This window comes from Paralichthys olivaceus, chromosome 5 (assembly GCF_024713975.1).
Source record: "Paralichthys olivaceus isolate ysfri-2021 chromosome 5, ASM2471397v2, whole genome shotgun sequence".
Taxonomy (NCBI): Eukaryota; Metazoa; Chordata; class Actinopteri; order Pleuronectiformes; family Paralichthyidae; genus Paralichthys; species Paralichthys olivaceus.
The window spans coordinates 370,001-390,000 of NC_091097.1; the positions used below are offsets into that span (position 1 = coordinate 370,001).

At 43.8% G+C, this 20,000-nt stretch overlaps 3 protein-coding genes and 1 long non-coding RNA gene across 5 annotated transcripts; 1 reads left to right on the forward strand and 3 right to left on the reverse strand.

Moving 5' to 3' along the window:
• Positions 1-3,166: 3,166 nt before the first annotated feature.
• LOC109647626 (keratin, type I cytoskeletal 13-like) lies at positions 3,167-6,686 on the reverse strand. The gene is made up of 7 exons (XM_069525521.1): positions 6,225-6,686; positions 5,187-5,269; positions 4,947-5,103; positions 4,700-4,861; positions 4,125-4,250; positions 3,822-4,042; positions 3,167-3,320 (listed from the first exon to the last, which is right to left on the reverse strand). The coding sequence occupies exons 1-7, from the start codon at positions 6,618-6,620 to the stop codon at positions 3,233-3,235; spliced, it is 1,233 nt and encodes a 410-aa protein (XP_069381622.1). The 5' UTR covers positions 6,621-6,686; the 3' UTR covers positions 3,167-3,232.
• Positions 6,687-7,750: 1,064 nt separating this feature from the next.
• On the forward strand, positions 7,751-9,800 carry LOC138407837 (uncharacterized). Of its 2 annotated transcripts, none has more exons than XR_011241149.1 (2): positions 7,751-9,699; positions 9,756-9,800. It is a non-coding gene; the product is annotated as an uncharacterized lncRNA (long non-coding RNA). The 2 variants fall into 2 exon arrangements; XR_011241150.1 differs by having other exon boundaries at positions 7,751-9,683.
• LOC109644834 (keratin, type I cytoskeletal 13-like) lies at positions 9,442-12,003 on the reverse strand. The gene is made up of 7 exons (XM_020110292.2): positions 11,576-12,003; positions 11,180-11,262; positions 10,728-10,884; positions 10,491-10,652; positions 10,278-10,403; positions 9,980-10,200; positions 9,442-9,862 (listed from the first exon to the last, which is right to left on the reverse strand). The coding sequence occupies exons 1-7, from the start codon at positions 11,957-11,959 to the stop codon at positions 9,760-9,762; spliced, it is 1,236 nt and encodes a 411-aa protein (XP_019965851.1). The 5' UTR covers positions 11,960-12,003; the 3' UTR covers positions 9,442-9,759.
• Positions 12,004-14,352: 2,349 nt separating this feature from the next.
• LOC109644835 (keratin, type I cytoskeletal 13-like) lies at positions 14,353-18,018 on the reverse strand. The gene is made up of 7 exons (XM_020110293.2): positions 17,531-18,018; positions 16,838-16,920; positions 16,401-16,557; positions 16,150-16,311; positions 15,578-15,703; positions 15,274-15,497; positions 14,353-14,660 (listed from the first exon to the last, which is right to left on the reverse strand). Exons 1-7 carry the CDS (start codon positions 17,936-17,938, stop codon positions 14,462-14,464), a joined length of 1,359 nt encoding a protein of 452 aa, XP_019965852.2. The 5' UTR covers positions 17,939-18,018; the 3' UTR covers positions 14,353-14,461.
• Positions 18,019-20,000: the final 1,982 nt, after the last annotated feature.

Below are 20,000 nucleotides of genomic sequence, written 5' to 3' on the forward strand. Positions count from 1 at the left end.
GACTGAAGTCGGGCGACAAACGAAATGTTTCTGTGACGGACAAACATCTGGAACAAAAACCGTCAAACTATAAACTTCCATATTCATTAAACTGTTTATTATTATTAGAATAAAGTCATTGAGGCGTCCACAGTAAAATAATCAAACAGGACTTTATAACTATGGAGGCAACTGTCTGTCCTCTGCCTGTCCATCCTCTGTCTGTCCATCCTCTGTCTGTCCATCCTCTGTCTGTCCATCCTCTGCCTGTCCATCCTCTGTCTGTCCATCCTCTGTCTGTCCATCCTCTATTGTGCTGTCTCATGTCTCATGTCTCCTGTTAGTGATACTCACCAACTCTGAATCTTCCTACAGTGAAGATCATGTTGACTTTGATCCACAACTGAAATCCTTTTTGTTGGATTATGAATTCATGTAGTTTAATGTGTAATCTATGAAAGTATTTGACTACATCTGGTATAAAGTACACAGTATTGTAATCATACAAGAATACTTTGATGAACGTGTTGTTTAATGAATCACAGATTATCCTTGATATTAAGACATGAAGCATGATGGGAGAAACACTGTCCAGACTCTGACTCCAGGTGACGTCATCAGTGAAAGACTCTTCATCGACCTCGTCATCATCATCATCATCATCATCATCATCATCATCCTGACGACTCTTCAACAATCTTTGTTTTCTTTAGTGAACTTGCACCAAAAGAAAATGATCATTGTTGATGGACCAGCTGTTGTTGTGGACAGGTTGTTGTGGACAGGTTGTTGTTGTGGACAGGTTGTTGTGGACAGGTTGTTGTTGTGGACAGGTTGTTGTTGTGGACAGGTTGTTGTGGACAGGTTGTTGTTGTGGACAGGTTGTTGTTGTGGACAGGTTGTTGTGGACAGGTTGTTGTGGACCAGCTGTTGTTGTGGACCAGCTGTTGTGGACAGGTTGTTGTGGACCAGCTGTTGTTGTGGACAGGTTGTTGTGGACAGGTTGTTGTTGTGGACAGGTTGTTGTGGACCAGCTGTTGTTGTGGACAGGTTGTTGTGGACAGGTTGTTGTTGTGGACCAGCTGTTGTGGACAGGTTGTTGTGGACCAGCTGTTGTGGACCAGCTGTTGTGGACAGGTTGTTGTGGACCAGCTGTTGTGGACCAGCTGTTGTGGACAGGTTGTTGTTGTGGACCAGCTGTTGTTGTGGACAGGTTGTTGAAGAAGACGAAGGTGTCTCTGAGTTGGTGTCACTTTTGTTCCTGACCAAAGTTCAAGCTCAGGGACAAACATGAAGACTATGGACGAGGTGGGAATCGAACCATGGACCAAGACATGAACCGTCATTCGGCCCCTGCTTGGTCGATCCTGTATGCACCCCCCTGTTGTCCTCAGCCCCCCCCCCTCCTCTGAACGTCGTGTGTGTCCCTGTCTGAACTTTCCTCAGCCTCGTCTCGTCCTCGTGTTATCGCCTCTCCTCATTCCGACCTTTGTCACACCCACCCCCCCCCCCCCCCCCCCTGTGCACAGCGTCCCGTCTTTCAACGCTCACGTCAATCACGCCTCCATCGACCCGGTGGACACGCAGCGTTGGCTCAGAGGGACATGTCAAACCTGTTTCCACGCCCCGCCCCCGTGCCACACCCCCACACAGGCGGTGCAGAGTGCCAACACATCAATCACCTGTGACCCCCCCCCCCCCCTACGTGGACGACGTGCACACAACGTGCACTTTCATGGTGACGCGGCTGATTAAAGAAGGAATCAGAGGACAAAGTTGAGGGACAGGTTTCAGAAGTTCCACCGGTTCAGTTCGTCCATCAACACATCGTCTCTGTTACTGAAGCGTCCACACGTGTTCCATTTCATAATGATGAGGTCATCAATGATGTCATCAACACTGGACCAAGGGTAGCGGAGGAGAACCACACATCGTCCTGTCAATGAAATCTTTAGGAGACACAGTCCTCACCTTGTCCATGTGTTTTTATTGAGTAGTGACGTCAAAGAGACAGTGTGTCCTCAGAGACAGTGTGTCCTCAGAGACAGTGTGTGACCTCAGAGACAGTGTGTCCTCAGAGACCAGACAGTGTGTCCTCAGAGACAGTGTGTCCTCAGAGACAGTGTGTCTTCAGAGTCAGTGTGTCCTCAGAGTCAGTGTGTCCTCAGAGACAGTGTGTCCTCAGAGTCAGTGTGTGTCCTCAGAGACAGTGTGTCCTCAGAGTCAGTGTGTCCTCAGAGACCAGACAGTGTGTCCTCAGAGTCAGTGTGTGTCCTCAGAGTCAGTGTGTGTCCTCAGAGTCAGTGTGTCCTCAGAGACAGTGTGTCCTCAGAGTCAGTGTGTCCTCAGAGTCAGTGTGTGTCCTCAGAGACAGTGTGTCTTCAGAGTCAGTGTGTCCTCAGAGTCAGTGTGTCCTCAGAGACAGTGTGTCCTCAGAGTCAGTGTGTGTCCTCAGAGACAGTGTGTCCTCAGAGTCAGTGTGTGTCCTCAGAGTCAGTGTGTCCTCAGAGACAGTGTGTCCTCAGAGTCAGTGTGTCCTCAGAGACAGTGTGTCCTCAGAGTCAGTGTGTCTTCAGAGACAGTGTGTCCTTAGAGTCAGTGTGTGTCAAACTAAAGCTCATTACAGAGGACACATCATGGGAACGTTTCAATTCACATATTTTAGATTTTAAAGTTTTCTGATATTACATTTTGATATTTTACATGAACAATATATTATATTATATTATATTATATTATATATTATATTATATTATATTATATTATATTATATATTATAGTATATTATATTATATATTATATTATATATTATATTATATTATATTATATTATATTATATTATATTATATATTATATTATATTATATTATATTATATTATATTATATATTATATTATATTATATATTATATTATATATTATATTATATATTATATTATATTATATTATATTATATTATACTATATATTATATATTATTATAACTTTGCATTATTGTATTCATATTTTCTACATTTTTTAAATTTCATTAATATATTTTATTTTATTAATGTTTCTTCTTTTTATTTGGTTTTTATTTGATGAATTGATTTGAGTTTTATTTTATTTTATCTGTTGAAATGTTTTGTTTTTAATGAAAATCTCTAAATGATCCAAATATTTCTCAGCAGTAAAAGAGACTGAGACAAAGTCAGGTTCCATTTTTTATTTCTGATTTTCCTTCCGACTCGTCGAGTGACTGCGACGCTCGTTAGGTTTAAGCGGAGTGGGTGGTCAACACGCGTCCAGAGTCGTCCACCTCCTGGACGATGGTCACCACCCGGGTCTTCTTCGTGGTGACGGTGCTGCAGAAACAAAAAGACCATTCGACGTTATGAGATAAGAAACATTTACAGCTCAACTTGTTTTCATTGGTTTCACTGATGTAAATCAAATAATGTAAAAATGCTCCACTTATATTCTTTATGTTACTTAAGTCATTTCTAATCTGATAAATGTATTTTCAGCATCGTGAGAGCAACAACCAGTCTGAACAGTTTCTGTGTTTATATATATATATATACTGTGTATATGTGTTTATATATATATATACATATATATATATACACATGACATTTAAAGAGGCGGTGGACTGGTTCAGTTTGTGTACATGTATGTGTCATAAAGTACAAATCACCACAATCACTCACAAAACAAACTTTTGACTTCAGATTAAATTCTGAATTAAAATGTCAGTATTTCGATTTGAACTTATTTCAAAGTTTTGTGAGTTTTTGATCATTTGTCCAAACTATGACACCGTGTTATTCTAAGTATATAGATGTTGATGATTTAGTGAAGCTGACCGCTCCGTCTCTCCGTCCAGCAGACGTCTGTACTCGGCGATCTCCAGCTCCAGCTGGGTCTTGATGTCGAGCAGGTCGCTGTAGAGGATCCCCTGGTTCTTCAGGTCGGCCCTCAGCTGGCCCAGCTGCTCCTCCAGCGCCTCCACCTGCCTCTGGTACCCGGCCAACATGTTGCCGTATCGGTGCTTGGTCTCAGCCAAAGTTCCCTCCAGAGCTCCTTTCTGTGAGGACGGACATTTTATGTCACCTACTTTATAACAATGATTTATTTATTTGACGTGGAGACGTGTGTTTTTTTCTCACCTTGCTGAGCTGAGCCTGAAGTTTGATTTCCAAAGTCTGAAGAGTTCGTTTGATTTCTCCGATCTCGGACTTTGACGTCTGCAGAGTCTCAGTTCTCACGGTCACCTCCTTGTTCAGCTCTGCCGACTGTGGAGCAGTTCACGAACGTTTAGTTCAAACACCAAAGAAAGAGGAAACCTGTCTGTTTGAGTCTGTGACCTTCATGAACACGAAGGAAACGATGATCGAATAATAAGAAACAGAACTTTTTGTTTAAATTAAAAGGAAAAACCTTCAGATCAAAGTTAAAACATTTAAAAATACACTGAAACAAAATTCATCAGAAAACATGTGATAGGTCTAAATTTTCACTTATTTTCAAAACAACAGATAAAACTAGAACAATTAGAACGTTTAAACAATTTAAAACTGAAAAACAACAAGAAAGTTATAAAACTGCAATCAAGAAAGAAAATAAAAAACGTAACAAGTAAAGTTTTGACTGCAGGAAAACTAAAGTTAAAAGCTTGAATAGCAGTCCTGGTCTGCAGGGGGCAGCAGGGGGCAGCAGGGGGCAGCAGTGGCCACGCCCTCACCTTGGCCTGGAACCAGGACTCCAGGTCTTTGCGGTTCTTGGAGGCAACGGTCTCGTAGTGTTCTCTCATTCCAGCCATGACGGCGGACAGGTCCTCCTGAGGAGCGGCGTCCACCTCCACGTTGACCTGGCCGCCCATCTGAGCCCGGAAGGCCAGCAGGTCCTGTAGGAGCACGAGGACGCCGGTTACTCATCCGTGTATTTATCAGTGTCACATTTAAAACTTTTTTTGGTTTCATCGGACTCACCTCCTCATGGTTCCTCTTCAGCTGCATCAACTCGTCCTTCAGACCCTCCACCTGCATCTGCATGTCGGAGCGACCCAGCGTCAGCTCGCCCAGAACCTTCTTTAGTCCACCGATGTCGGCCTCCACCGACTGTCGCATGGCCAGCTCGTTCTCGTACCTGGAAAAGAAAGAAAGGGAATTTTCTTCAAACTGTTCGATCTTCAGAATGAATCAGATCTTTCTCGTCTTCTCCGTCCTCACTTGACTCTGAAGTCGTCAGTTGCCAGTTGGGAGTTGTCGATGGCGAGGACGAGGGCGGCGTTTCCACGAGCAGCATCACAGATCTGAGCAGAAGAAGAGAGTGAACCGTGGATTAAAGAGGTTCCGATTTTTCACAATCATGGCCACTAGGGGGCTCACATCAGAATGAAAGTGTTTTCATTACTATCGGAGAGTGTCTCTAAAAAAAATTAAAGCTGTAAATAATATATAAAAAAAGAAAAGTGACAAAAACTGTTTTACAACTTAAATAAAATCTTAGAAACTATTCATTTAAAAACAAAAATATAAACCTTCAAAGAAAACGTGCAAAACAAAGATTAAACAAAGAATCATTTGATTTAAAACTATTTGTAAACTACAACTTTAACAAAGAAGGTTACTGGTTTAAAAACTTATCTCACTTAAAATGCTTAATAATAATAATAATAATAATAATAATGATATAATACATAAATGTAAAATAAATCAAAAAACTAAATAAGAATGAAATCAACATTTAAAGACATCAAATAGATGTTTACAGAACAAAACAAGCATAAATTCTTCACTCAGACTTGTTTCCGTGGTTACATCACTCAGGTGATAATACCTGTTCACACCTGCCCCGCCCCCTTCCCGCCCCCTTCCCGCCCACCTGCCTCAGGAGCAGTTTCTCTTCTTGTTTCCTGAATTCAAACATCGTCAGATATTCTTTTACCTGCTTCTGTCTTTTTGAAGTACTTTTCTTTTTCCTGACTTTTCACAGTAAAAGTTGATTTGAACCAAACATTTTCTGTAAACAGGTGTAATCCGCAGGTGTAATCAGATTACTTCAGCCTCACTACAAGTCAACTGGGTTTGAATCTTAAGTTACAACAGTGACCAACCAGTAACTAGTTAATAAACAATCTTCTCGAGCAGAAACTTTCTTCGAGACTTTTTGAATTTCAGCCTAAACTCGGACTGGTGCAGGATGTTGAGGTGTGAGCTGCCTGACAGAACTCAAGGTGTGAACTCTTGTGTTGTTGGCGTTCTCACCTCTTCCTGCAGCTGTTTGATGCGGATGTTGAAGCTGGTGAAGTCGTGCGCCGCCGGCCTTGCCCTGTTGTCCAGGAACTGTCTGATCTTCAGCTCCAGCTCGCCGTTGGCCTTCTCCAGGGAGCGCACCTTGTCCAGGTAGGAGGCCAGGCGGTCGTTGAGGTTCTGCATGGTGGCCTTCTCGTTGACAGTGACGTTGTCAGCCATGTTTAAGGCAGCGCCAGCGGCACCGGTAGAGCCGAAGGAGTAGGAGGCGTTGGACACTCGGACTCCAGACCCTCCAGCTCCTCCGTAGACGCTGCCGGCCCCCATTCCACGGCGGGAGGCGTTGGAGACGGTGGGGCTCATCATGGAAGAGTTCCTCATGTAGCTGCTGCGGCTGGAGGCGGAAGTCATCTCTGCTGGTCGGATGATAGTTGGCTGATGATCGGCTCTGAGTTGGGAGTGAAGATCAGCTAGGACATCGGCTCCTTTTATGCTTCTGAATGAGGCTGGGGGGGGGGGTGTGGTTAGTTAGGTTAAGAGGCCAAATATGCTGGGGGGGGGGCAGCATGGCCCCAGGGCCTGGACATCAGGCGGGTGAGGTCCAGCAGGTCGAGTCAGTTTAAGAAACAACAGAGACAGGTGGGGGGGGGGGGGCTCTCCTCCTGATGGATGGACCGGTCCCGTCAGTCAACATGGAGCCTGAGGACCTGACATCCAGTCAGACGGCCTCTCTGGCGTCACAGGTCCGACCAGATCAAACAACTAGAAAATGTTGTTTGATCTTTAAACCGGCTGTTTGATCTTTTCCTATCGTTTCTGTGTAAAACTATGTTTATATACTAGTATCCAGCCTATATACTAGTATCCAGTTTATATACTAGTATCCAGCTTATATACTAGTATACAGCTTATATACTAGTATCCAGCTTATATACTAGTATACAGCCTATATACTAGTATCCAGCTTATATACTAGTATACAGCCTATATACTAGTATACAGCTTATATACTAGTATCCAGCTTATATACTAGTATCCAGTTTATATACTAGTATCCAGCTTATATACTAGTATACAGCTTATATACTAGTATCCAGCTTATATACTAGTATACAGCCTATATACTAGTATCCAGCTTATATACTAGTATACAGCTTATATACTAGTATCCAGCTTATATACTAGTATCCAGTTTATATACTATTATATATATAAATGTTGTTTGATCTTTAAACCGGCTGTTTGATCTTTTCCTATCAAACAGTTTGAGTTCAACTCATTAAACCATCGAAGAGAAAAGAGCCAATGAAACGTTGGAACACTGATAGAAACCACACCCACAAATAACAAAACACACGACTCAATCAACTATAAGCTTCAATACAGTTTATATACTAGTATCCAGCTTATATACTAGTATACACTTTATATACTAGTATACAGCCTATATACTAGTATCCAGCTTATATACTAGTATCCAGCCTATATACTAGTATACAGCTTATATACTAGTATCCAGCTAATCTTACGTTAGCGTCACATTATTAGCAGCTTCATAACGTCTTTGTAAATATATTAGTAGAACCAGTGACAGTAGAGGAAGTGAACACAGCTAAAGTCAGAGAACAGCAGCTCAGCGTCACAGCCTCTTTAAATACAGTCACAGCACAACAACACTCAGCGTTTACTGTAAACTGCTCATATCTGACTGTGCATCGTCCTGCAGGCCTCAGTTTGTCATTTAGTTTATATGTTATGATCTCTTCTTACTCACATTTACCGGGACACCACGGTCATCCTCACAATATGAATTATTCATATCAATTCTTAATACAAATTGATATTTATTAATAATTATTATTAATACTTTGAAAGTCTTGTGTGTATTTTTATACAAGAAAAACGGAAATCAGCCGGATATCACAGTTAATGGAGGAAGGATCCAGAACTCATTTGAAATATCTGGAACTCTTGACTCACGGTGAAGAAACATGTGAAGCAGCAGCTGTGAACTTTATTACAACCGCTATGACCCGCTGTTCAATACTTTTAACGCTTTTTCAAAACTCTTCACACAGTTACCACAACATCAGCCTGTGTGCTCTACAATTAACACAATCCTTCCTCTTTTGACACAAAATACACAACTCCTTTTACACACAAGCTCAAACAAGACCAAAACAGTCGATGTTAACTGGTGAATTTTCACACGGTTTGTCAAAACACACAACCTCATGTTCAAAACTAACGGATGAAGACTACATTGATCACAGCTGGTTCACATCACCTATATTTACAGGCGTGTCTTGATTAGCTCATTAGCTTTTTTATCTTCCTCTTTTACAGTGATTTCTTCTGCTCCTTTTTCTTTTTGTGTATTTGACAATACAGAAATGAATGACAGCGACATCTTTCCCTCTCTACTGTAAATCATTTTCATTTACAGTGAAGTGTTCACTGTCAATCCTGTCATTAACTGTCTTCTTCTTTCATGAACATTCTGCAAAGCTGCTCTGACATGGGTCGTTCCATCATCATCACATCATCATCACAAACATTCATTTACATGTATGATCGATACAATAATCTGTTGATTGTGAAAGATTTGACTCATGCAAAGTGATTCAGTTTGTGTTATTCCATCAGTGTTTTTCATGACACCGTGCTGTGACTCACTAAATGGTTCTGTTGGAAGACAACGTGTGTCAGTGCTTTGGTAGATTTGGTGAATTGTGTTAGTGTATTATTGTATTTTGGAAGTGTGTGTCTGTGTTTAGTTACACTGCGTGATTTTGGGCATGAAATTAACTGTTTGGGGAATTGTGTGTTTCAGGTGTGATGTGCGTTAACAGTTTTGAAAAAGTGTTTCAGGTTCTGACAAACGGGTCATAAATAACTGTAAACCAGCTCCTGCTAGGAGCAGCAAAACACTGTGTTGTTGTGTTGTTGTCATGTTGTTGTGTTGTTGTTGTGTTATCACACTGTGTTGTTTAGTTGTTGTGTTATCACACTGTGTTGTTGTCGTGTTGTTGTGTTGTGTTGTGGTTGTTGTGTTATCACACTGTGTTGTTGTCGTGTTGTTGTTGTTGTTGTGTTGTGTTGTGGTTGTTGTGTTATCACACTGTGTTGTGTTGTTGTTGTGTTGTTGCTGCTCACTGTCTTATAGCTCAACTCTTGAAGAAGTAAATGAATCTGTTTCATCGTATCAACACACAAACACACAACAAGTGTCTCGGCTCATCAGAATTGTTTTATTTGTGTCTTTCTGAGAACGGTCTTCAGATCTTCAGATCTTCAGGTCTTTAGGTCTTCAGATCTTCAGATCTTCAGATCTTTAGGTCTTCAGATCTTCAGGTCTTCAGATCTTCAGATCTTTAGGTCTTCAGATCTTTAGGTCTTCAGATCTTCAGATCTTCAGGTCTTTAGGTCTTCAGGTCTTCAGATCTTCAGATCTTCAGATCTTCAGATCTTCAGGTCTTCAGATCTTCAGGTCTTCAGGTCTTCAGGTCTTCAGATCTTCAGGTCTTCAGATCTTCAGGTCTTCAGGTCTTCAGATCTTTAGATCTTTGTCGCTCCACTCGGTCGTGTCATTGTCCTCCACCACCTCTTTGGTGACGATCACCACTCTGCGAGTCGTGGTGGTGGTGGTCGAGCTGCGGGGACACAACACAACGTCAACATCTGATGAAGCTACACAATGAGTGTGTCTGTTTTCCTCCAAGACAAGAAGCTTCTTTGTTTGAGGAGACATTTTGCAGAGAAGAACTCACCCCAGCATCTCTCCGTCCAGCAGCCTCCTGTACTCTGCGATCTCCAGCTCCAGCCTGGTCTTGATGTCCAGCAGCATCTGGTACTCTTGTCCCTGGCGCTCCAGGTCGGCCCTCAGCTGGGCCAGCTGCTCCTCCAGAGCCGACACCTGCCTCTGGTAACCGGCCAACATGGTCCCGTATCTGCTGTTGGTGTCGGAGAGCGTTCCCTCCAGAGACGCTTTCTAACCGACAGAACAAAACTGCGTCAGAGAACGATTCTGTTGAATCCACACGATGGATTCAAGATGGAGGAACTCACCATGCTAAGCTGAGCTTGGAGCTCGATCTCCAGACCCTGGAGAGTCCGTTTGACCTCTGTGATCTCGGAGCGTGATGACTGAAGAGTCTCGGTGCTGACGGCGACCTCCTTGTTGAGATCATCGGACTGTAGAGGAGATGACGACGCTCTTTATCTCACACACATTTTGTTTATTGCTGCAGAACAAAGTCACAGTTCAAAAAAAAAACGTACCTTGGCCCGGAACCAGGACTCGAGTTCTCTTTGGTTCTTGGAAGCAACACTCTCGTACTGTTCCCTCATGTTGGACATGACGGTGGACAGATCCATCTGAGGAGCGGCGTCCACCTCCACATTTACCTGACCGCTCATTTGAGTCCGCAGAGCCAGCAGGTCCTGAGGAGAACATCCAGGTCAGTGAAGGGTTTGCCAAAGAAATTCATGGTAATCACAGGCAGGTTTCAAACCCACCTCCTCGTGGTTCCGCTTGAGCTGGATGAGTTCCTCCCTCAGAGCCTCGATCTGCATCTCCAGGTCTGATCTTCCCAGAGTCAGTTCGTCCAGGACTCTCTTCAGCCCAGCGATGTCGGCCTCCACGCCCTGACGCATGGCCAGCTCGTTGTCGTACCTGTGAGGCGGCAGCATCACTCACATCAGCTGATTCTACTGTGACCTTTGGAACGAGCCATGCGTAGAAGCTACAACTGTATTTGACTATTTGAACAAGTGTTTCTGAGGCCGAGGGATTCTGCAGGAGGTGGATGAATCTGTGAAACTCAGAACTCGATTCTTAGTTTCACACATAAATAACAGAAAGTTAGAATATTGAGTCTGATGAGCTGCTGCTCAGTTTATAACCTGACACGTGTTTGACATGTATCTCGTCTACGTGTGGTTTCTAATTTAAATGACTCTTTACTCACTTGACCCTGAAGTCGTCAGCAGCCAGCTTGGCGTTGTCGATTGACAGGTAGAGGGCGCCATTTTTACGGGTGGCATCGAAGATCTGAAAAAAAACAGAAGAACAAATGTATTTTCATCCTCTGGACTCAACAGACTGAAACCTGAACTCATGACACCAGAACAGTTTTCCAGCTCATCCAAGAGGGAACACGGAGGGAACCAGTGGAATTCCACTGAAAGTTTCTGGTTTCACTGGTTTTCTGTTCTCGTTGTGTCGTGTTGCTGCTGCAGGGGCCTTCGTGTGCTCTGGGTGTGGCTGCACCTGTTTCCATCCTACAGGAAGCAACTGATCATCTCTGTCTCAGCGGCTGTCAAGTTTCATACCACAAATCAGAAGCATCAGAAACTGGTCTCACCTGGTCCTGTAGGTCACCGATGATGACCTTGAATCCAGAGTAGTCGTGGCCCGCGGGTTTGGTCTTGTTCTCCAGGAACTGCCTGATCTTCAGCTCCAGCTCAGCGTTGGCCTTCTCCAGGTTGCGCACCTTCTCCAAGTAGGTGGCCAGGCGGTCGTTCAGGTTCTGCATGGCCATCTTCTTGTTGTCTGAGATGTCGACGGCGTCGGCCAGGTTGAAGCCTCCAGCAGCAGCAACGCCGCTGGCAGAAGAGAAGCTTCTGGGAGCGGCCATGCTGGAGATGCGGACCCCGGAGCCTCCGGCGCCGCCGTACACACTGGGGGACCTCATGGACCCGAGGCGGTTTCCAGTGGAGAAGGTTGCGGAGCGAGAGTAGCTGGCCATCGTGGAGGAGGTTTTCTGCTCTGGATGGAGAGGAGGGAATGTGGCACAAACTGAGGTCGGCTGCTTTTATGGCTCATGAGAGAGGGGCGGGGGCTTCACCCCTCCAACACACACACATGCCTCAGGCTAAGAAACACACACTGAACCAGCAGATGACAAACAACCATAAACGTTCAGAGCAGGAATTTGAAGTGTCGGTCTGTTGCACGACCATCCGACTCGTGTTGGTTCAGGTTCTGTGAATCTGTAAACTTGATGGAATCTTATCAGCTTCACATTTTTCTGTTTTGACCTCCCTCCGTCCCACCCTCACCTGGATTCCTCTGTGCATGTTCAGACCTGTGTGTGTGTGTGTGTGTGTGTGTGTGTGTGTGTGTGTGCAGACCCCCCCCCTCTCCTGTGTTATTGTGCAACCAAACAATGAATCCCTCACTGACGGCTCTCGTCTCTGTTTGCTGTGTCGCAGGCTGACATTCTGGTTTCAGTCTCATTACACACACATGAAACCAACACAGGAGTAAAAGTGTCCAACAGAAGTATTTAACTTGTGTCTTACTTTATTCCTCTTATTCATATTTCACAAAGACACATTTATCATTTTAGAAGAAACACAGTTCACGATGGCTGAGAATCTTCACATGTGATTTTAAAACAAAGTGTTTCCGGTGTGAACCAACAGAACCAGGTTCAGTTTGATCCGGACCCAGAACTCCTCTTCTGGTCTGAGGAACCGTTCACAGCTGAAGTTCAGCTTCAGACCGAACTGAGAGTCTGAAGCTCTGAAACAAACCAGGTGAGAACGAGTTCATAGTTCGGTTTTAATAACAGTTTGAAATAATGATTCAAATAATACTGAATTTTAGAAACTTCTACAAAATGTCCCACCGATATAATTTGCGGTGGTCAGAGCAGCTGCTGATGACTCCGGTGAACTTACGCTCCTCTGTCTCTCTGTCGCTTTACAGTCATCGCCATGGTTACCTGATCTACTTTGATGCTGATGTAAAGAACCTGTTTGTCGAAAGTGGAAGATGAACTTCGACTGACTGCAGCTTCACAGACGCTCTGCTTCTGTTCGCCTTATTGGGGAGTGGCAACCAACGTGGAGGAGCAGTATCGCCATCTACTGTATCTAATGGTACTATTTATGAGGACCAGTTTCAGACCTGGGATGTGAAGACATAATGTAAAAGAATACTTCATGTGACGAGATGTCTAATTATTAATATAACGTTAGATTTGTGCTGGACTGAGGTTTGGAGGAAACAGCAGATGAAGCATGAACACGTGGTCTGGGCTGCAGCTTCCCTTCTCTCTGCTGTTCCCACTGTGGGTGGGCGGAGCAACGAGGACGGACAATGATCACACCACCTGCCAATCACAAGGGAAAAGGACCTCCAGGCAGTTGAGTGCCAATATTCTGTGAAAGTCAACAGACATCCAGCTCAACCAGTTCGTTCTGCTTCACACAAGTGGTTTACCACAAACCCAGATGGAATGAAGGAGGACGAGGCCGGCTGGTGAGGACTGGACCTGGAGCACAGCAGCACTGAGGTACACTGCAGGAGCTTGACTGTGATCGGGTGGTGTGAGCGTCCTCCAGGGAGATCCTCGTCGCTCCGCCCACCCACAAAGGGGGGGGGGGGGGTAAAGTCGGAGTCAGGGTCAAAATATTTTTACGAAGACATTTGTGAAAGTTTTGGAAAGTGAAAGGTTTTTGTCTGAAAGCTGACCCACTTTTAAAACGAGGAGTCAAAGTGTTAATAAAGTTTCTCTGGTAGTTTCCTCAGCGTCGGCTCTGCAGGTCGACGCTGAGGAACAGAGGATGTTGCATCTTGTGAAGATCTGAGACAAACTGTGATTTTTCAAACTGAGGACATTTTTAATTCAGGGCACATTTGAATGTGACCTTGAATAAATAGAAAGGAGTTTTTGAAAAGTTCCCTCAAAAAAGTTGGAACATTCTTTTAAATTTGTGGTCACAATACTTTTACAATTAAAATGAAGAAAAGTAAGAAAAACCTTTTGAAAGTGTGGACATTTTTATGTCTAATAAGAGGACATGTGGAATATTAGGACATTTCATGTAACAGATGAATCTGTTATCTTGTAAAATGAATAAAGGTTATAACATCTGAAACCATCTTTTCCTTCAACAGTTTATTTTAACTCGTCACCAAGCAAACCATTTTCTAAGAATTTATATTTGAATAAAAATGATCTGTGAAGATTTGAATTGTGAAATTAAAAAGTCAAGATATACTCATGGTTTTTATTTGTACTTGAATTCAGATTATTTTATTCTTGAACATCATCAGCCCTCGAGTGCTGGTGCAGCACTTAGTGGTTATTGGAAGAACTGCAGTGGATAAAAGAAGACTCAAGAGACGAGGTTTTATTTTGAAGCACCTCACAGACTTTAATGAAGACCTTTAAACCTTTATGTCTGTGTGGGAGCAGGGAGAGCGCCCCCTGTTGGTGAGCGCCCCCTGTTGGTGCCCTCTAGTCCTCGCAAACGGTTTCTGTGGTGCTCACCACCTGCCCATCCACCACCTCCTCTGTGACCATGATGGTTCTGGTCTTGATGGTGCTCTTTGGGGGAGTGGCAACTGTGGTGGCGGTGGTGGAGGTCATGGTGCTGGAGGATGACCCGGAGCCGGAGCCAGAGCCGAAGCCGGAGCCGGAGCCGGAACCGGAGCCGCTACAGGGCAAGAGAAGAGTCGGATTTTATTCAGATTTCTGTCTTTTTGATGGATGAAGATAAAACCGGTGGATATTCGTCTTTGTTGTCTCACAGGAACATTTAGAGCTGGAAGTCTGAGCTATTCTTAGATTTACGACAGCTGGTGAATGAACTTTATTTCATCCAGAATAATAATCAGGGGACAATAAAACTCACGGCCGGAAAAAATATATGTTTAAAGAAAATACGAAATAAGAAAAAAATGTTGAATCTTTTATTTGATGTGTTTATATTTTTTGACGCTGCAGCTTTCTGAAACCTTCAGCATTATTTTATATTCATATGCATTTTTTGTTTTATATATCAGTGCTAATATTTCTACATTTTAATTTGTTTCATGTTATAATGACGATGTTTCTGAAGCCTTTTTGTTCCAAATCTTAAAGTTGTCGGATTTAATTCAAACACAAGAATTTAACCCCAAATTGTTTAAATGAAGTTTAACATCAAACAAGTTTAATTTCAGATAAATAAGAGAAACCTAATGTGATGGAAATATATTTGTCTTCATGTATTTTGGAGGTAATGTTGTTTTGACAGCGTTGACCTGCAGGACATGAAGATGTCTCACCTGCCGCCGCCCTCTCCGTCCAGCAGCCTCCTGTACTCGGCGATCTCCATCTCCAGTCTGGTCTTGATGTCCAGCAGCACCTGGTACTCCTGGGACTGCCGCCCCATGTCGGCATTCAGCTGCACCAGCTGCCCCTCCAGCATGGTCACCTGGTTCTGGAAGCAAACCAGCTGCATCGAGTAGCGGCTCTGCGTCTCAGACAAGGTTCCCTCCAGCCCGGCTTTCTGCAGGAGACAGAGAGGAGACGGGTCAGTTTGTTTTATCGCCTCCGAACATGAAGCTGTTTTCTGAGATGTGACGTTACCATGCTGAGCTGCGACTGCAGCTCGATCTCCAGACTCTGCAGCATTCGTTTGAGATCTGTGATCTCGGACTTGGACGTCTGAATGGTATCTGTGCTGGCAGCGATGTCTTTGTTCAGAGATTCTACCTGTGAGGAGGCAAAAGACCACAGTGTCGTTGCAGCAGGTCAGAACTTCCTGTCTTTTACATACAATTTAAAAACAAACAAAATCTATATTTGTCTTTATTTTCTATTTCCTACAAAAACATGGTAAGATTCAGTTGCAGGTCAGATGACTGGAAACACTGGCATTGTTTTTTATGCAGATGACACTCAACTGTACATGAGAAAACCTTCGGCAGATAATGAGCCCACAGGCTCCGAGCACCAAAGTCTCTTCAGTTAAAGATGGAACTGAAGTTTAAAATGTTTAAGTCACAAACTCAGAGTCAGACGAAACATCGAGGACTGAAAGACGCACGTTTTCTGTAACGAGAATCAAAACTAAACGAGTAGACGCAGAGTTTACTTTTTAATCTCACAGAACAAACGAGACTACAGACGAGACAGAGAACAGCTCGTCACATCCTCACCTTCGACTGGAACCATATCTCCAGTTCTTTGCGGTTCTTGGCGGCATTGGCCTCGTAGTGCTCCCTAATCTCCTCCATGACCCTGGTGAGGTCCTGCTGAGGAGCGGCGTCCACCTCCACGTTCACCTGGCCGCTCATCGACGCTTGCGCAGACATCAGCTCCTACAGACCAACGAGGAGAAACGGGTGGAGGTCAGGACTATGGGGACATTTCTGGGGTTTGTCAGATTCTGATCTGCTTAGCGACTCACCTCCTCGTGGTTCTTCTTGAGGAAGATCAGCTCCTCCCTCAGGCCCTCGATCTGCATCTCCAGGTCGGTTCTGGACATCGTCAGCTCATCCAGGACTCGCCTCAGCCCGGCGATATCAGCCTCCACCGACTGACGCATAGCCAGCTCGTTCTCGTACCTGAACATCGGACAGGTTATTATCAACCTCTTATTATATATATATATGTTATTTTATATATTTAAATGCGACAACAGATATAAGACATGATCAGGTTTTCAGTCGAGGAACTGTTTCTGATAAGCAGTTAGCACGCAATAGCTGGTCGGCTATTTGGCTAACTTGGTTTTATTGACTTTACTGCGTAAACAAAGCTGTGACCTGAAGAACCTGTCCTGGTCCTTTACTTTTGATTTCAGATCCGAGGCCTGTCACTGTCAGGCTGTAACGTTTCACTCACTTGAGCCTGAAGTCGTCGGCGGCCAGCTTGGCGTTGTCGATGGACAGGTAGATGCCACCGTTGATTTTGGTCGCCGCCTGGATCTGGAGCGTGAAGAGAAGAGATTTATTTTACTTTAAATTGAACGTCAACACAGAAATAATCAGTGAAAATGTTGGAGGCCTGAAAATAAAAGTTCTCATGGTGAATTGATTGACAGACAATTCAGGACACGTGATCTTCAATTGAAATGTTTGTTGTTCATCTCGTGATTAAACTTCGTTCACGTGAAACAAAAATAAAAACCTTTGTCTCGCCTTGCTCTCGTGGAACGTCAGCCGTCAATCATCAGCAGATCTTTGGTATTTACTCTCATGTCACTTATTATTATTTCATTATTATTTACTTTCTTTTCCTCTTTCTATTCTTTTATCTTTTCTTTGGTGGACGTTCTTCAGTGTCTGTTTGATCCCATGGTCGAGCTACAGTTTTAATCCCAGTGATGCAACATGGGAAATAATCAGATTAACTGTTTGACGATAATCGCATCATTTAAATATAGATATAAATGTTTCTTTCACGCAGACGTGCTGCTGCTGTCAAGAATTTAACATCGGTAGTTTTCATGTTGTTAATTTTCTCACAGAACCTTTTGGAGAAGGTGGACGTGACTGAAGATGATGTCATGTGACCACGTGTCAGAGGTGAGCCTACCTTTTCCTGCAGTTCTGCGATGGTGGCGTAGTAGGCGCTGTAGTCTCGGGAGGATGGTGAGACCTTGCTCTCCATGAACTGTCGGATCTTCAGCTCCAGCTCAGCGTTGGCCGCCTCCAGCTTGCGGACTTTCTCCAGGTAGGTGGCCAGACGGTCGTTCAGGTTCTGCATGGTGGCCTTCTCGTTGGTGGAGATGTCCATGTCACCACCACCACCACCACCAAATCCACCTGCTCCACCACCTGCTCCATAGCTGAAGCCATAGCCACCACCTGAAGAACCACCGCCGCCGCCGCCGCCGCCGCCGCCGCCGCCGCCGCCATACATGGACCAGCCAGAGGACATTCGAGCATTGCTCATAGAGCCAGAGACCATGGACCTGCTGCTGTATCCACCTGACCTCGACATGATGATTCTGGAGTTGAGTTGAAGGAAGACGTCTTTCTGCTTCAGCTGGAGCGGAGAAAGTGCAGAGCTCAGTGAGCTGCAGATTTTTTATACCGTTAGATGAATTTGTGAGGAGGAGGGAGGAGGGAGAGCTGGTGCCAAACCTGGGAGGAGACACTTGTCCTTGTTTAACTCATAAACAACCTCTGAGCGTCGTCGTGTGAAGGTTAATTAGCCGAGGGTGTGTCTGAGAAATGTGGAATCCACCCGTCACTTTCACTCACCTGATGGTTTCCACACAAAGAGATCTTCAGGCCAACGCTGCACATCAAACGCACAATGAAAGGTTAGAGCAGGTTTAGACCTGGAGGACATTTAGGTGGAACCACTGATTTAAAGTTCACTCCCGACATGAAGAATCACGTCCAGTCAACCAGCTGTGAGAGAAAGTATCATCGTGTCGTCACGCTGGGTTCAAGATTAAATCTGGTGGAGATGATATCAGCTGATTCGTTTCAGTGGAAAGAGGCTGAAGACGTTTAGTGAAGAACGAAAGATCCGAGATACAAGTCAAGTGAATGTGTCCTCTGAGACGATGCCACAGAAACTGAGGAGAGTCAACCATCCGCAGGTCGTTTAGATCAGAAACTGCTCTTATCGCCTTTTTCTCCATCAATATCAATATATATAATATCAATCTTCACTGTTTGTAAACAGGAAATAGATTCTTTACTGACAGGAAATAGATTCTCTACTAACAGGAAATAGATTCTTTACTGACAGAACCTCCTCTGAAGGAGGAGCAGTGATGGTGAAGAGTCAGAGCAGGGACGAGGTGGAACTGTTCCTGACAGGAAGTGTTAGCGACGCTTTGTGTTCATCGCTGGTAGTCGAGTCATGTGACTGATTAGAACCAATCAGAAGAGGACGTGGGCGTCATCGTTTCCTAAAGTTTGTGTTCAGACTAAAACACAAAACCAGAGTTTTCAAAATAAAACGAGATCAGTTCACACGAGTCTCTGATCCAGAGGCTGGAGAACTCCAGATGTAACCATAGCAACGGTGATGAGTTTTAAAACCATGAGGAGTCGGTGTGGGCGGAGCCTCAGATTCACAGTTAAAAGAGATTTAATCTTCAGTTTATTAACGTTTTGAAGAAATCTGCTCTGAATTCCTCTGATCTTCATCTTCATCCTCAAACTGAATGAAGATGAAGAAAAGAGGATAAAGAATCATAAACAGATTCACAGTGTGATGTCACTGAGTATAGTTATATTATCAGTATGCTGGAACATTTATTATTGTATAATACTATATAATATTGTGATACTGATATGCTACAACAAGTATAACAATAATGATGACAATGATGATAATAGTATGAGTAATAATGATATATATAGTTTTTTATGATGGTCGAGATGATGTTGTACAGAGAGAAACTTATAATATGAAGACAATGTTCTTGATGTTTGAGATAAATAATATCCATCATCAGTATCAAATCCTTAATGTTCTTATCTTAATGTGCCCGATCGATAAGATGAGTCGGTTGTTCGAGGCTCAGGTGGGACGTGATGAGGGCGACGTCATCAGTCACAGGTGTTTGTGGCCTGACCCGAGTTACAAGCTACAGCAACAAAGAGAAGCTAGTTGCAGATGCTGTTTGGATTTTTTTACAACAGACTCATTTATTGGAAGCTCTGTTTCCACTGAGGGCTGTTTTCACCCGACTGTTGCAAAGTTCTCTGTCGCTCTTTGTCGCATGTTTCCACTGGAACCCAAGTTCAAGTGTTCTTGTTGTTTTGTCCAGTGAATGTGTTCATCTTTAAAATCTGCTGCTGCTTCACATGACAACACAAACTCTGATTGTTGGTTTTAAAACGTTTCAGTCTAAATATCAGCGTCGGACTTTGATCAAACTGATTTGAAATCCGATTAGATTCTGTGTTAACTTCAGTAAATCATCAGTGTGGGGGTGTGACGATGTAATAATGGTGATTAAAGGAGAGCTCATCAGGACTCTGACTTATTTGTTAAGTGTTTTTCTTCTGGCGTGTTTTGTGCAGTGTGGGTGTAGCAG

Bases quoted from the DNA above. Each gene is read 5' to 3' on its own strand.
- LOC109647626 (XM_069525521.1), bottom strand. From the start codon at position 6,620: ATGACTTCCGCCTCCAGCCGCAGCAGCTACATGAGGAACTCTTCCATG. The intron at 5,270-6,224 runs GTGAGAACGCCA...TCTTCTGCTCAG, and splicing joins TCAAACAGCTGCAGGAAGAG to ATCTGTGATGCTGCTCGTGG. The intron at 5,104-5,186 runs GTGAGGACGGAG...TTTCTTTTCCAG, and splicing joins ACTGACGACTTCAGAGTCAA to GTACGAGAACGAGCTGGCCA.
- LOC109644834 (XM_020110292.2), bottom strand. From the start codon at position 11,959: ATGGCCAGCTACTCTCGCTCCGCAACCTTCTCCACTGGAAACCGCCTC. The intron at 11,263-11,575 runs GTGAGACCAGTT...GTTTTTTTTCAG, and splicing joins TCGGTGACCTACAGGACCAG to ATCTTCGATGCCACCCGTAA. The intron at 10,653-10,727 runs GTGGGTTTGAAA...TGTTCTCCTCAG, and splicing joins TCAAGCGGAACCACGAGGAG to GACCTGCTGGCTCTGCGGAC.
- LOC109644835 (XM_020110293.2), bottom strand. From the start codon at position 17,938: ATGTCGAGGTCAGGTGGATACAGCAGCAGGTCCATGGTCTCTGGCTCT. The intron at 15,704-16,149 runs GTGAGGATGTGA...GCCTCCTCACAG, and splicing joins AGATATGGTTCCAGTCGAAG to GTAGAATCTCTGAACAAAGA. The intron at 14,661-15,273 runs GTGAGACATCTT...CTTGCCCTGTAG, and splicing joins GACGGAGAGGGCGGCGGCAG to CGGCTCCGGTTCCGGCTCCG.